Raw genomic sequence first — 17,235 nt, 5'->3', positions numbered from 1 at the left:
TCCAGATAACTGATAGCCAACATTATTGAGTCTGCTCTTTTCACCGTACTTTATACCATTATTATCATTTATCACCATCTCCTTAGAATTCTCTCACTATAACTCCCTTGACACTCTATCATTAACCCCATTGATTTCCTACATATGTCTGTTATCATTCTTTTCTTCTCTTCTACAAGTGGGTAGGTTGAGTGTACAAGGTATCAACTCGTAGATTATGGACTCAAGTCTGCTGCAGACATTTGTGTTTCTAGCCCTTTAGCATTTGAACCATCCATATCCAGCCCATATATCCTCCCTGTTTTATATTCAAACTAGTTGGATCTTGGCCTCTCACACCTACCTTACCGACATTCTAAAAAATATATGATCAAAATCTTGAAGCTACAAGATAATGCATGATTAATCCAAAACAAGCATACATTTGACAAGACTAATCTGTTAATGGGTTAGACATAATACTTACTTCTACAGTAGCCATACATGCCACCAAGTCATTTAAAAATGTTAGTTGCAATATTCACATCATATCTAGAGGGAAAATTTTTATCTCTCCTTTGCATGTCAAAGAATAGACCCAACGTTTGCTCTGCTTATCGTAAAAGGCAACTAAAAAAAAGATTCAGATTGGATCTGCACTTTGACCTTGTAAAACCCTCACCAGCAACGACTACTCAAACAGACCCATGGGTGATAGGGTTGTTGCCCGAGTGGTGCAAAAGTGTCATCTGCCATGAGTAAGCAATCACCAACAAATAGTGGATGCAGCGATGCACTGTTACAGCACGTGCCCCGATATTACTGTCACTTTGCTAAATGTCATAAAACTGAAGTGAAGCCTTGGGGGTTTTTTTTGTCTTTTATTATTGTTCAGTAACCACGCAAAGAAAACCTAAATGACATCCAAACTCAAGTCTCACACTGTAATTGCCATAGTTCTACTGAAATATGCTGCCTTCATTTCAGTTAATTTTGGAAATAATGAATTTAGTAAAATAACTTTCTCATTGTTATGCTGGTGTTTGAGACCTAAATTAACACAAAATATTAATTGAAGGTTTTAATTTAAATCACTTTAAAACAGCAAATTTGCATCGTAAAGCCAAGCATGGTCTTAGGCAGGTTAGTGTCAGAAAGGTTAAACATTAGGTTATTATTCTTCGCTTTCTTGTCCCAGCTGAGTAACTGAACTTCGATTTTTTTTCAAGATATCATTGTGTGTGTTTCCTCAAACATTGATGAAATGTCTAGCTGTGACATAGTGAATGTGATTTGGTGAAATATAGCCTTTCTCTCTCTCACAGAACTGGTTCTGTGTTTAGCGAACCTACTATCAAGCGTTATTTTAAAATATAACTTTTAACTTATGTACATGATCAGATCTCTGTTAACTGTTTTGAACTTGTCAGCTGTCCTTGCATGAAAACAGAATATCATGATATATGACCGAGACCTTTGGAAATGTGCTGTGCGTGAGAAGACCCGGCAAGCCAAGTGAGATCGTTGCCAGTGCCCCTGGACTGGCTCTTGTGCGGGTGGCACATAAAAGACACCATTTAGAGCGTGGCCGTTTTCGTGCGGGTGACACGTAAAAGCACCCACTACACTCTCTGAGTGGTTGGCGTTAGGAAGGGCATCCAGCTGTAGAAACTCTGCCAAATCAGATTGGAGCCTGGTGTTGCCATCCGGTTTCACCAGTCCTCAGTCAAATCGTCCAACCCATGCTAGCATGGAAAGCGGACGTTAAACGATGATGATGATGATGATGATGATGATATATATATATATATATATATATATATGAGCAATAATATATATATATGTAGATACACACACACACACACAACCACTATGATTACGTTCATCTTTCAGTGTTGGTATGAGTTGAATAAACCTTACAGTACAGTGTCATTTTATGTATCTCAATCGTGCTGTCACTGATGTTCAATATTTTCATATCTGGTCTGATTACTAATCTTTTACTCTTCGTTCATATACTTCTCCCATTGATTACCTTATATCATCAAACCACCAGGAGCTTTTTATCTATTGTATTATCCAAGTCCATACCAGCCTGTTTTTCTCTCCAAGTCCATACCAACCTATTTTGATAACCCTGTTTTACTCAGTCAAGTTGTAGTCATGATACATTTAATGGATCACACTCAAGTCATCTTCACTCATTGCAGGTCTTCTGCATATCCTGCTTGTGTTTTTCTACCTTATATAGTAAAACAGTATTTAACAGTCACATTTATGTAGCCTACTTTTTATAATGCCAAGATATTTCATTCAGTGTGTATGTTGCTGTAAATACCAGGATATTACAGGAGTATTTTTATGCAATTTTCAAATTACTCAGACATTTTAACCAGTACAATTTAATATACTATCTTGGTATATATGCACACATTAATTGATGAGATTACATTAATTGATGAGATTACATTGTGTGAGATATGGAATAAATGATATCGTCCAGTTATGGAAACAGTTGTAATGTGTTACTTATCTATCTATCTATCTATCTATCTATATATATATATATATATATATATATATATATACACACACACACACACACACACACACACAGAGTGCCTCAAAAGTAGGTTTACAGTTATCACGTAGGCACTTTAAATTTCTATCTTACAAACTGAAAAGGAGATTGACAAAATTAACTAAATTAGCGTAGAATATCATGATCCAGTGTTTTAAATCCGGGTTTTGTTGCTGTTAACGGGGCTGGCCAGATCTACCTCAAATGGTTTCATATTTTTTTATAATTAGTTCTAAACTGTTGATATATGAATGCGAAAGAGACTGATGATACTCTATGTGGAGGTCTAAAATCTTCAGTAGCAGTCTCGTCTCGTCTTGATATGTAACGTAGCAAAAATCAGTGCTGGCTATAATTTCTATAGAATATCTGTAAAAATAACCTTAATAAAATAATGTAAAAAGCACTGCTGATGCAGTAGAATGTGGTGCTGACTTACAAAATCATTTAATGTACTTAATTGTATAGCATGGTTGCATAATGAAATACCACGTGTCTACAAATCGTTACTATATATATAAAGAGTAAAAGGGTTAAGACGCCCTTCTGTCGTGAATGACCATGGGATGCACCTAGAAAGTTCCCCTCTGAGGCACGCGTCTGGGCAAGGTTGTTTATGGAAGACCAGCAGTTGCCCATGCATGCCAGTCTCCCCTCTCCATGCCACCAATGTTATCCAAGAGAAAGGCAAAGGCCGATACAGCTTGGCACCAGTGATGTTGCAACTCATTTTCACAGCTGAGTGAACTGGAGCAATGTGAAATAAAGTGTCTTGTTTAAGAACACAACACACAGCCTGGTCCAGGAATCGAACTCACTACCTCATGATGTGAGCCCAACACTCTGAGCAATGTGCCTTCACACACACAAAACTTTGTATAACTTGTTTGTTGCTTGACTTCTCTAGGCGTGATCTTGTTTAAATTACGAGAGGACACTAAAATGCTGTGTATTTGTTAGCATAATTTGTCTTAAGAATCCTAGAAGAAAGCCTATTCTGTTCATTATTTGTCAATAAAACTGCTGGTGTTCACACCTTCAGAGTAACAAATGGTTATTTATCAAAAACTTGACTCGTCAATTCTTAGAAACTTAAGCTGAACAAGTTGTTTACTGTGTTGACCTTTGTTCAAATAGGTGTGTTAAGAGTCTTGAGTTTGCAGCATTTTTATAAAACTTTTGCATTCCAAACACTGTCTTTAATAATATAAACTGCAGCACAAACAACTCCATTAGATTAATTTTATCATGTAGGTGCAGACGTAACTGTATGGTTAAAAAGCTTGCTTTGCAACCACATGGTTTCGGGTTCAGTCCCATTGTGCAGCACCTTGGGCAAGTGTCTTCTATAACCCCAGGCCTATCAATGCCTTGTAAGTGGATTTGGAAGGTGGAAACTATAGCAGTCCCTTTTGTTTGTGTGTCTTTGTGCTTGTTCTTTCCCCTGCTCATCACTTGACAACTGTTGGTTTGTTTATGTCTCCATAACTTAGTAGTCCAGCAAATGAGACCAATAGAATAAGTACCAGGCTTTTAATAAATAGTTCTTGGGTTAATTTGTTTGACTAAACCCTTCAAGTAGTACCCCAGCATAGCTATAATCCAGTGACTTAACACAGTAAAAGGTGAAGAAATATGACCTGAATAGATAGGTTGCTTTGTAGGAAAGATAAGCATGGGGAGTAGTAACGCTAGTACTGAAATATTTGTTTTATTCATTCTTTTAAACTAAACTTTCAATAAGATGTTTTCATTGTAACATTTTACTGTTAGTCAAGGCCTATCAGTCGAACCCAAACTAGAGAGAGAGAGCTTTTTGGTGGCTTCTTTGATTTGCTAGAAATAACAGACCAGTGTCCCTCAAAACAGTTCCTGCCATCGTTATAAGAAAGGAAGGACATACTAGATAATGTAGTTCTAGAAAAATGGTCTGAAGAGATGGGATAGTGCCCCAGTGCCAGACAGAATATCTTTGACCATAGAGCTCACTCAGGAATAAGCAACAATAGTTCACTTTCTTATTTTTTAAATCCCTTTATCTTTGTACCATTAGTTATTAAACCGTTTGGAAGCCCCAAACGGCATGGGCAGTGGTTTAGACTCAGTTCAACCTTGATCCAGTTATGACCATCCTACCCCATTCCGTATTCACACATAATTGTATCTGGGACTATTTCTTTCTTATGTCTTTTTTTAAGATGGTAGATTGTGATTTAATGGAAATTTGCTGCTATTTCTATCAAGAGTAAGAGATCGTATAAAGGCTCCCTTGTTGGATCAGACTATGAGTGGTTAGATGTAATAGTGTTATTTTAACATCTATTTTTGCTGTTTGTTTTACCAGTTCCACTGATTTGACTAAAATTATTCTACCAATACAAAATGTGAAGCAATAGAATTTTTACAGTTCCCACAAATATTAAGATGGTAGTGAAACCATTGTAGTTATTCTAGGAGACTAGGTATGAAAAATGTCTGATCTGTCATTGGCACACAACCACATTTATGGACAGAGAGTAGTTGATTAACCTAATATGTTGTATTTTATCAATCCTGGAGAGATGAAAGGCTAAGTTTAATAGTGTTAAGACTTGAACTTATCCATTAACTTAACATCACAAAATATTTTGTCTGCTACTCTGCCGATTCTGCTATTTTTTGCACTGGACAGACATTTAATTTCTTTTCTTTATTTGGTCTTTGTTGACTGCAAGGCAAGATGAATGCAATGTGTTTTGACACGATCAAACTTTATCCACTTGATCTTTTCATCATCACTTTTACATTTTGCTTTTCTCTGCTTACATGGGTTGGATGGGTCCTTTCCAGCACAGCATCCTGTTTGTCGTGTTCATTTGTGACATTCAACTTCCTGGGATCAGCATTCACCACTTCCGCTCTTGTTTTCTTTGAATTTCCTCTTCCATAATTCTCTTCTGCTTGGATATTTTGACACTTCTTTACCTATCTGTTATCTTCTACAGGCATCACATCTGTATACCAACACTGTTTGTTCTTGCACTCTATAACTGATTCCTCTTATACCCAGTTTAGTTTCTCTTATCAGATCTGTTTAAATATAAGTGAGCTTACATATTTTTGCTTGTTGCCAAATATATACCCTTCAAACTTCAGATTAAACAATTACTTTGGTTTCAGTTTTTTCAGTATTTTTTGATACCTTGATTATAAAAGAGGAAATATCTTCTCTTCTAGGAAGAGGGATGGCATTAATTCCCATTTCTTTTCTATATCTGTGGGAATGTTTTAGCTTAGCAATTTGCAAGTCAATGAGACATTTGCCAAGCAGAAACCTTTTCACACTGCTTTTAGCATTGACATGAATTTTTTTATTGTATCTATTTATAACGAGGTGGATTGGTCTAGAGACTGTACAGTGCTGATAATAGAAGAAAAACCATTAACCTTAGACTAACAGCCCGCTGATTCACCTTGATTACACCAATCATTGATAACTATGCAGCACTTATTGATCTTTCATTTTTGTACATAATTAATATAATGACGATGTGACTTATTTTAATTGTTTATGATTTCACATACCTTTAATTGATTAAATTAGATGGTACTACCATTTAAGGCTTTTCTTAAAACTTTTAGAGATGTGATTTGTACACTCTTTAATAGTAACTATCCTACCTTCTTGAGAAGCTAGCATGGGAAGCAGACATTAAATGATATTTATTTATATGTAGAGACATGTGCATGGCTGTTTGGTTGGGAAGTTTGCTTTTCACCTACCTAACTTTGAGTCTTGCTGAGTTGTACTTCAGGCAAAATGTCTTCTACTACTGTCTGAGCTTGTCCCCATTTTGTGAGTGGAACTTGGTACATGGAAGCTGTGCAGAGGCCCATTTACAAGTTAACTCGTGTGTCTGTGTTGGCCCCTGCTTAAATACTCAAGTCAATATGGTTGGTTAAAACTTTTTAAAAGTGATGCCCCAGTATGATCGTTGTGTAATGGCTGAAACCAGTATTACATGCCTTTATAGTGTGTGTGTATGTGCATTTATATATATATATATATATATATGATATATATATCATAGACCTAACAAGTTGACTATTTGGACTTAAAACCAATATTTCTCTTTCATAGCATTTAATAATGTCTACATGTATATTATTTAAGAAGTGTATATTTGTAACAACCAGATACCAAAATACTAAATATCTACATATTTTTATATAATATGACCATCACCTCATTATTTAGCTCCCTAATTAAGCAGACCTATGGTAAAAAACATTCCAACCATAGTGTATCTAGGACTATATTATACAAAATCATTCTCTTTTAAGATGGTTGGGTGTAATTGAATGTAATTATGCTGTTAATTTTAGCAGGTGAAACAAAACCAGGATTTGTGAGACCTTCCTTGATGTGGTTGTTTTTAGGCCAACATGCTTTCTTTCTTGGGGGCAAAATTAGAATTATTTTACAATAAAACTAAATATTGCTTAGGTTGATATCTATTAACCCATTTCCTGAATGGGACAAGGATGAAGTAGTCTGCATTTTAATTGTCCTGCAAATGTGATCTTGTGCAGTTTTAACTGTTATCCTGTTTGCATGTAATTTAATACTTACCAATTTAAGAACCTATTGAAGACTTTAAAACAAAAGACAAACGGCATTTCTTCAGCATTGCATAGGCATTTCTATAGCTTCAGTGTATTTTCAGAACCAAGAGACGTATTAGTCACTTTATTAGAATTTGTTGATCATCATTGTTAATATAACTAAGATCTGTTGATAGAGCGTATACAGGTATAGGTTGGAAGTTCTGTTGACGTGATGTTGAAAAATAGGAGAGAACCAAGGTGTATAAACTGAAGTGGTAGTACCAAATGTGGTTGTTAATGAGTAATTAATGAAAAGACAGGAACAGGTTAAGAGAAAAAAGACTCTTTGCAGCACTGGCAGCAAAAGAATATTTGATGGGTGTTATGTGAAAGCTTGATTTATTTTTGTGTGAGCTTGAGAAACTCTTTTGGCATTCATTGATTACAATTTAAACGTATGCATATATTTTTATATTTCTTTGTAGTTTTCACCTCAGACACGAGGCGACATTCGTTACCTGTCTTCAACTGGAGGGGATGGCTGTGTGTGTTTTTGGGAATGGAAGGCATCAACCAATGTTTTCAAGTAAGTATATATTGTATTCTGTCCTAATGAGTGAATGTAATTAACTGTATTACAAATACTAATTAATTTTCTTAATTTCATTGATCAGATGACAAGTGTAACCAAGTGTTTCATGCAGATCTCTGCTCTTAAATTATGGTTAGAATGAATAAAGTAACTTTCTAGACTGTAGGCTAGTAAATTGTTACTTAGACAAGACCAGTATTTTCTGGTTGCACTATTGCCTGACTTTGACCCTTTTCTTACTATATTTCTGTTGAAATACACTTTTTTCTTCAAATAATGAAGAATTTAGTAAAATAACCCTGTCATTATTAATTTGGTGTATGGAACATAAATTGGCATGAAATTTCAATGGAAGGTTTTAATGTAGATCACTTTAAAATGGGTTCTTCTATCTCACAGTCAGGCTGCTCTTGGGGTGGGGTTTGGTATAAAAAAAAGTTAGTCCTACCTGTTGGATTACCTCTCCAGGATATGTTGTTAGCCATATTTGTAGTCTTGTATGGTTTTCTATATTTCAAATTTACTGTTTTCTCTCAATCTTTTACAGCTTAAAGCCTACCAAATTCATTGAACGGTCTAGGGCTGGTGCGCAAATGTTGTGTTCTTCCTTTAGTCCAGGTGGAATATTCCTGGCGACTGGAAGCTCTGATCATGTTGTGAGGGTGTATTGTTTTATGTCAACAGTACCAGAAAAGATTTGTGAGTTAGAATCCCACACAGTAAGTACTGAATGTTTTGACTTTTGTTGGTAAACTGTGATTTTACATTATTTTCACTGGTCGTTTCTGTTACAAATTTAAAGCACATGTATATTTCATAAAATAATTATGTATTTTTTAAAAGATAACATAGAAAGAAATTGTGCTCATTGTTTTATATGAATCAAACTATACTATATTCAGTTTGAATTTGATGGTACCTTATCAGGCCTCAAATTTTGTAATTGTATTTGAAAGAATAGAGTAAAAGAATATTTATAAATTGAAACTTTTGTCATAAAAATATCTTCACTATTCTTGCATATTCTTCTGCTAGCAGATATGTCTGGCTGTTGGCGAAGGGACAGTTTGGTGCAGGCATCTTATGGTTTGCTGTGGGGAAAGAAATGAGTCAAAAGATTTGGTGGAACGGCAAAGGCCTAGTTTTGTGATGATGAAAAGTCGTGACATTTCTGTTGAAAGCAGAACCACTTCTTGTAAACATTGCCTCTGGTTCCACCATTCTTTTATGCTGTTATGACAATAATAATAATACTCAGATTTATGGCTTGAGAAGTGAGCTTTTCTTCAAGCATCACAATGTTTATTCTGTCTGTGGTTGGTTGTTTAAGTGGGGGGAACAAACACCATTTTTACTTTAAAAGAGGATAGTGTTTCCATAAGCTCAGTATTTTTTTGTCTTGTATGATAACTGTCTCAGACCTAGGTCCCCTATCTCTAACTTTACCCTTCACTTGGGCTCCTGAGCAAAAAATTAAATAGTTGCATATATAGCTCAAGAGTGAGGATTGTAGGCTTTTTTTTGTGTGTGTTGTTCATTACTGCTTTGCTGGAGTCTGGCAGAGATGTTTAATCTATTCCCGCTACAATGAGAATACGGTGTGACAGGGTTAAGAAGAGTGTAAAGATTTATGTTCAGTAATATAGTGTACGAGATTAGACTATGGTTGTTTGCTTGATTAGCTCCATGGTAACTGAAGAAGCCTTGTATTTCCCATATGGAAATGAGATTTCATTTTTATCATTGTAAAACGTTTTCATTTCAACTTGCTATTCTCTTTCCTAGGATCGTGTTGACAGCATTCAGTATAGTAACAGAAGTATTCGGTTTGTCAGTGGGAGTCGAGATGGCACTGCACGAGTTTGGCGATACGAACGCCAGGAATGGAAAGCAATGGTTCTTAATATGAGCACAAAATTACCAAGGTAACTTAGTGTTTCTGTAATCTCTCTGCCACTTCCTCTCTTTCTCTCCAAGAGTAAGACATGCACACAGGCAGGCAGGAATTAATAAGCTTGTTGTTACGTGGTTCAACTTATTTCTAAGATTGTTTGATTTATTTTCGTTATTCAATTGCCATTAACCCTTTTATTATTCAGATTACTCTGTCAAATGTAAGGCTGATTCATTCACATTGTTTTGAAGTAACCATGCATTATCTCGTAGTTTCAATGATGTGATTGTTTATTTTTGCTATGACAATACGGGATAGGTGAGAGGGAGCTTGGATCTGACCAGTTTGAACTCAAAACAGAATATATTGCTCAGATATGGCCAGTTTAAATGTTAAAGGGTTAATGTTAAGCTGTAAAATATTATGAACATGTTGTAATGAGAAGAAAAAAAGTATTGGATTAGAATACAGTATTTCTATAGGGAAGGAGCAGTGATTCGCAAGTGTTATTAGCTTTGAATGTTGTAATGGAGGGAACAAAGCTATAAAAATCCTGTAATTAACAGGATTATGTGGATTATCTGTATATAGTTTATCAAGTTAGTATATAGTTAAGTATAAGCATTAGAATATATTTAAACCATTTAACATGTTTCTGTACTGTGAAATCTGAGAGACCGTGTGTGTTTGTCTCTTGGAATATTCTAATTGTTGAGTTCTTATAGGAGGTGATTGACTTAGACTTCCTGATAATCTTGGTTTCAAATTTTGGCCCCTTTATTAAATTCTATAACATTAATTATTAACCATATCAATGTTTGTTTCTCATAAAATGGTGTTTATCTAATTTACATTTAATTATTATTTAAGATTATTTAAGGCAAACACAAGAAAAACGCAAATTCTTTTCACTTTAATGTTTCTGTCTATATTTAATTTCAATTTGCATATGTCCATCAATTCACTACAATCTCTTTAAAATAAACAAAATCAAAATTTTTAATTGGGGGTGGGGGTGAAATTGAAAAAAATCTTTTTTTTTTTTTTTTTTTTTTGCATAGTTGTAATCTCCAACATCTAAAATGTAGGAATCTGAAGAAAAAAAATTTTTTTTTAATGCATTTTTCAAGGAGAGGTGTGATTCTGCATTAGCCCCGAATTTTCTACTCAATAATTTCTATGAAGGCTTTGTTAATTTAAAAAAACAAATATTTGAAAACAGAATTCTTATTATTTCTATTCACCCATCTCTCTCTCTCTTTCCTGTATTTAGTGTAAGTTCTGGAAAAGGTGAAGAAAGCAAAGCTATGAAATATAAAGTGACCATGGTTGGTTGGAATCTAGATGATTCTTTTGTGATCACTGCTGTTAATGATTACTCGCTAAAAGTTTGGGATTCATACACTGGTCAACTGCTGCATATACTCGAAGTAAGTTTTATCATTAAATTTCTTGTGATGATATATTGCAGTCTTTTTTTAAATTTTTTTTATTCGCATTTAATCAAACTCTTGGACAGTGTAAACTACTGTTTATACAGTCCAACCCATGCTAGCATGGAAGGTGGACATTGAATGATGATAATGACAGTTTTATGATGAAAATTTTAAGGTTTCAAACATTTTTCAGCTTTAAGTAAATTATTAATTTCTTGCGTTTAAAATGAAGCCACAAATCTGTGAGAAGGTTGATAGAATGTATTAAAGGGGTATATGCTAGTACTTATTTAATTGATCCTGTTGGGATTTGAACTCTGAGCACTGAAAGCAAAGACACCAGAACACGAGGCCTTTCTATCTTCAGTTCATGCTTTAGTTTATTGATGCATGCATAACTGAGGTGTTAGAAAATTAGCTTTACAACCATGTGGGTTTTCATTCAGCCCTGTTGAGCAAAGGTTTATATCTTTGGACTGGACAATGCTTTGTCAGTGGATTTGATAGATGGAAGCCCTGAGGGAACCTGTTGGGTGTGCATGTTTGTATTTGTCTTTCACTACTTGACGACCAGTGTTTGCTTGCTTATGTCCGCCATAACTTTGGTGTTTGGCAAAAGGAGATTGTTTGAATAAGTAACAGGCTTGACATACTGGAGTTATTTTTATTGACTAAGCCCTTCAAGGCAGTACCTCTGTGTGATTGTAGTCGTATGACTGAAATGAATAGAAGAAAGAATTTAACAGAATTTGGTTTCTTATATATATATATATATATATATATATATATATATATATATATATATATATATAGTAAAATATGTGTGTGTGTGTGTGTGTAATATATATATATATATATATACAAGCATAGTTGTGTGGTTAAGAAGCTTGCTTTGCTATTACATGGTTTTGAGTTCAGTCCCACTATGTGGCACCTTGGACAAATATTTTCTACTATAGCCCCTGGATGACCAATGCCTTCAGAGTGAGTTTGGTTGATGGAAACTCTGGCAGCCTATCGCATGTGTGTGTGTTTGTCTACCCCCTCCCATTGACAACCAGTGTTGGCTTGTTTACATCCCCGTAATTTTGTGGTTTGGCAACAGATTGATGAAATAAGTACTAGATTTTAAAATAAGAACCAGGGGTGGCTTTGTTTTACTAAACCTGTCAAGGCGTTTCCCTGTCATGGCTACAGTCCTATGATTGAAACAAGTAAAAGATGTATGTATGCCTATATGAGTATAAAGTATACAGATGTTTGTGTTTTTATTAACTGTCTTTATAGGGACATGAAGATGAAGTTTTTGTTTTGGAACAATGTCCAATTGATTCCCGTTTGTTGCTGAGTGCAGGCCATGATGGTAACATTATATTGTGGAATTTAAATACTGGCAAGAAAATGAAAAGCTATTTTAATATGGTAGGTTTTTCTTGTTTTTTTTTTTATAGTTATTTTCTGAAGTTGTTGCTTTCATTAAAAAATCTAATTTTAGTCATTGATTTTTTTCTCTTCCTCTTTAATTCTTTAACATCTTTGTATCATTCACTAGCAACTGATGCTGTGTCAAGTTAATATCCAATTCTCTCTCTCTCTCTCTCTCTCTCTCTCTCTCTCTCTCTCTCTCTCTCTCTCTCTCTCTCTCTCTCTCTCTCTCTCATACTTCTTCCTTCCCTATTACTAAATGGTTGATGTTATGTTACTTCTTTCATTCATCACTCGTAGGCAACATTTACATTATATTTCTTAATGTAGAATTCAAAGCCAGTGTTAAATTAAAGAAAATTTTAGTATGTTGTATAATGTCCTTGCTACTTATGGTGAAATAAACTTTGTGGGTACCCACTTCAGCCAGTGGGAGTGTACTGTGGTACCTCTTTTGAGGTGAGGTGGAGTGTGGTACCCATTTGCATCAAGGTGGAGAACAGTTACTGAAATTTTAAATGTTCTCTTGCCTATTGCAGTGCTAAACCTTGTTTTATGTTGAATATTATAAATAATCTTTCATTGGTGTTTGATAAACTACATTTTTGTTTCTTTTTATTTCTCTTCAAAAATTTGCTAGATTGAAGGCCAAGGTCATGGGGCAGTATTTGATACAAAGTTCTCACCTGATGGACAGGTGTTTGCTGCTACAGATTCTCATGGTCATCTATTGTTATTTGGATTTGGATCTCACGAGAGACACAAAAAGGTATATAACAGCACAGATATAGAATTTTGATTACTGTATAGAGTAACTATATTCTGTCTGTCTGTCTGTATGTATGTATGTGTGTGTATGTATTTATCTATCCATCCTTAAAGTCATAGAAAGTTATGTTCATGGAAGTCATGTTGTAATGTGTGGTACTGTAATGTAAAACGCATTCTCCCATAGATTTCCATGTTCATTAACTTCTTGTGTAAAAGGGAGGTGAATTGTAAAATAGGTTTCATATTAGGATGATGATGATGAAACTTCATGTTTATGTTAAGATTTGTCAGGAGCACAACACTTTCATGACATGTAAAGCAGAGGCACCACTAAGAACTTGCTTCAAGTAATATCATGGTGTTCATGAATTTGTTGCCGACAATGAGGCAAGCTTCACTTCTCACAGTGGAGGCTATAAACCTACTCAAGATCACCAGTCAGCTCCATGCAACATACTCACTTTAAAATAAAGATACCAAGCTATGGGGCCCTCATCTGTCTATTATGATGGGAGAGCTTACCATATATATATATATGTGTGTATGTGTGTCATATATATATATATATATATATATATATTGTATTTCAAGAACCAGTCTTCTAATTTGATAGTAGCTTTTATTATATTAATCAACATAAAAGCTTACATTAAAAGTGATTAAAATCACATATAATTAATGTTGTGTGTTTTTAAGGCTAGTATGTGTGTATATGTATTTTTTGGTGATAGTAAATGGTGTTCCTATGTGTTTTAAGTAAATTTACACAATTGTCTCATCACTTCAATCTTCAGGTACCAATGGAAGTGTTTTTCCACACGGATTATCGTCCATTAATTCGAGATGCTAACAATTATGTTTTGGATGAACAGACTCAGCAGCCCCCTCACCTTATGCCAGCTCCTTTCCTGGTGGATATTGATGGTAACCCCTACCGCCCTGTTATGCAGAGATTAGTTCCAGGTAGAGAGCACTGCAAAGATGAACAACTTGTACCTCAAGTTGCAGTCAATGAAGAAGGTAAGTAATGTAATACATGGACCATTGTAATGGTGGTGCAGAAGTTGTTTTAAATGGTCTGATCTGGAGAAAGTTTGTCCGTTGCCTTGGTGTTTCTTCTTGTTTCTTTTTTTTAAAATTTATTCTTGTAGATTTTTGGACCTATTTTAACTGATACTTCAATATCTATGTTACTGTTATAGAGAAGTTATATCTTGGTGTCTCAAGGGATGTTCAAGTCCCAGTTGAGCCTTCCTACTTCACTTAATTTCTGTATTTTGGGATTTCTATCTGGAAGTCTCCTACCATTTTAAAAATGGAAAAACATATTGGACATAGTCAAGATATACACAAAGATGGGGTGGTCATGCTAAAAGTGCCTCTGATCATTGATCTGGGGTTAAGCATTAATAGTGGAGCAATTAAGATATTTGATAATTGACTTATATTTGTGTTTAAAATAAGATTACCAATTTTTATTTAATCAGTAATTAGTGTTTCTGAAACTAATTATTTTTTTGTTATGTTGAAGCAGTTTGTTTTTCTGTGATTGATAATGGATATTCCTGCATAATTAATTTGATTAGGTGACCATGAAGTGATAGATCCCCTGCCGCAGGATGGTGAGGTTGGTGTAGATGCTAATGGACAACTTGATCGAGACTGGCCGAATTTAGATGCCATGATAGTGCGTCTTCAACGAGAACAAGACCAAAGGTTGGCTATCCAAGGTAGTAGTACACCAGTCAGACCTCAGCCAGTACAGAGGCGTAAGTTGCTAGATTATTTCTCTTCTTGTTACCTGTTCATCTCACAGTTTCACACATTGCTAGTTTGTGTCATTTGATTGAACCAAGAACTTCACAGCCAAGTTTTTCTGCTCTCGGCAAGCTTTTCCATCTTAACCTCTTCACTCAAAACACAAAGTGAAATGAGAAGTGGTTGGCATTAGGAAGGGCTTCCAGTTGTAAAATCCATCTCAAAGCCTATGGTTGGAGCTCGGTGCAGCCCTCTGGTTCATTGGTTCCTGCTGAACCATCTCACTTATATCAACAAGGATGTTAAATGCTGATGATGTTTCTCTGAAAATCTTGGAGGCCCCTGCAGAGTCATGTGCTGCTTTTCCTCCTCTAACCAAGAGAGCGCACACACACACACACACACACACACACACACACACAGCTCAAGTAATGGTTATAGAAATTGTTGCCCCTGCTTGTTTGATCATCTTAGCAAGCTGACCACATAATACTGACATAGGCTTGGTTTTAACCTGTATGTACCCAATGCAGTGTTAATGTCCTTACAAAATGAAAAGTTGTGTCTTTCCGTTCAAAACGAGAAAACATTACAAGATAAACCTTGTTTCACTGTAATTATATTTTATTTACTTTATTTCAGGTGCCAATCACCTTATTGGTATGCGGAGGAATGGAGAAACAATAGGTGTCCGCCAGTCTTTAGAGTATATTTCTCAAGTTGCAACGCGCAGTGAAATTCTAGCGCTGAGTCGGAGAGTTATTGTGCATGCAATGGATCCTTATGAAGCCAAGTAAGTGATATTGAAATTGTTAACATTCTTGCTTGTAATTTAGAAAGGATTGTTTTACATTATTGAATTTGTCCTAATTCCTTTTACTTAAACATACATATAATATATATATGTATTATATGTATGTTTAAGTAAAAGGAATTATATATATATATATATAAGCAATGTTAATTCTCTAAATGAAGTATTAACAGTAACTGCACGATAAAGTGTAGTATATTGCCACTTAAGTGTGGCTGACCCCTAGGGGTGGATGTTAAAACAGGACACAGTCGTGTGTCGATAAGCCAGCTGGAGGAGATGTCCTCCTGGGGCTAAAAGCAACAGTAACATCCACCCCTAGGGGTCAGCCACACTTAAGTGGCAATATACTACACTTTATATATATATATATATATATAAAATGTATTTTAGGCCACAAAAAGCACTGGTGCTGGTGTCACTTAAAGAGCACCCAGTACATTCTGTAAAGTGGTTGGTATTAGGAAGGGCTCAGAAATAGATGATTGGAGCCTGGCGCAGCCTTCCAGCTGTCCAGCTCCTGTCAAACCATCCAACCCATGCCAACATGAGAAACGGACATTAGATGACTCATACACTATGAGTAATTGGTAGAACAGTCACTTGGCAAATAATGGATGTATGCTTTGACTAATATATCTGGCTATTTCATGTAGCTGTATAAATCTTTGATTTCAGCATCCATGTTTCTGTATACTTTCACTGAGTGCTCCTGGTTAGACATACTCCTTTACTTTCTTGATTTCATCACTTTCTACTTCTGTTTAGCCTTGTGCTACATGTTCAGGCCGCGGGTATTTTGTTTCCATGTGGTTCATTTTAAGTACTACTGAGCCAAAGGTGTCCAGCCCTATCAGCTGATTTGTGGTTTTGATGTTGAGTATGATGTCATCATCTGCATATTGGTAGGATGGGAGGCATTTGCCTCGATAGATGTGCTCAAAGCAAAGCTGGACAAGACCCTAAATGCCAGTAGTCTCTTCAACGGCTCTGTTCTACCTGTGCTCTTATTTGCAAGTGAGACATGGGCTACTACGAAGAAGGAAAAAACATCAGTTGGCCAAGTGGTGAAGGGCTTTGGAAGGGTCTATGCTGGGGATATCATTACGAGATCGTGTCTGAAATGAGATAATCCTAGAACAGAGTTGGGTGAACGTGATCAGAGTATATCGAAAACCAAAGTGGCTCTGGGTTGAGCACATCACAAGGTTCCTAAACAAATGGATTCTACATCGATAGGAAGATTATTTAGTTAAATGATTTAAGATGGAAAAGGGTGCAGTCAACAAGGAATTAGAAGTGCATTGTGACCAGCAATGTATAACATATAATAGTCTGGTCAATGCATGCGATACAGACGATATATCTATATTTCTTTGTAGTTTATATATCTGTATA

The 17,235-nt window shown here is 35.4% G+C and overlaps 1 protein-coding gene across 2 annotated transcripts in view; it reads left to right on the top strand.

The window, feature by feature from the left end:
- The window catches only part of LOC106875700 (PH-interacting protein), a 49,944-nt gene that overhangs the window by 14,800 nt on the left and 17,909 nt on the right, over window positions 1-17,235 (top strand). For both annotated transcript variants that reach the window (XM_014923977.3, XM_052975444.2), the window contains exons 9-17: window positions 7,633-7,733; window positions 8,287-8,458; window positions 9,525-9,664; window positions 10,907-11,063; window positions 12,357-12,491; window positions 13,135-13,263; window positions 14,060-14,285; window positions 14,852-15,034; window positions 15,666-15,816. In XM_014923977.3, coding sequence (XP_014779463.1) covers window positions 7,633-7,733; window positions 8,287-8,458; window positions 9,525-9,664; window positions 10,907-11,063; window positions 12,357-12,491; window positions 13,135-13,263; window positions 14,060-14,285; window positions 14,852-15,034; window positions 15,666-15,816 — 1,394 coding nt within the window. The remainder of the gene's footprint in view (window positions 1-7,632; window positions 7,734-8,286; window positions 8,459-9,524; window positions 9,665-10,906; window positions 11,064-12,356; window positions 12,492-13,134; window positions 13,264-14,059; window positions 14,286-14,851; window positions 15,035-15,665; window positions 15,817-17,235) is intronic.

Source organism: Octopus bimaculoides, chromosome 21 (genome assembly GCF_046866305.1).
Source record: "Octopus bimaculoides isolate indiv1 chromosome 21, ASM4686630v1, whole genome shotgun sequence".
NCBI classification, from domain to species: domain Eukaryota; kingdom Metazoa; phylum Mollusca; class Cephalopoda; order Octopoda; family Octopodidae; genus Octopus; species Octopus bimaculoides.
This window is presented reverse-complemented; position numbering and strand designations above follow the sequence as displayed.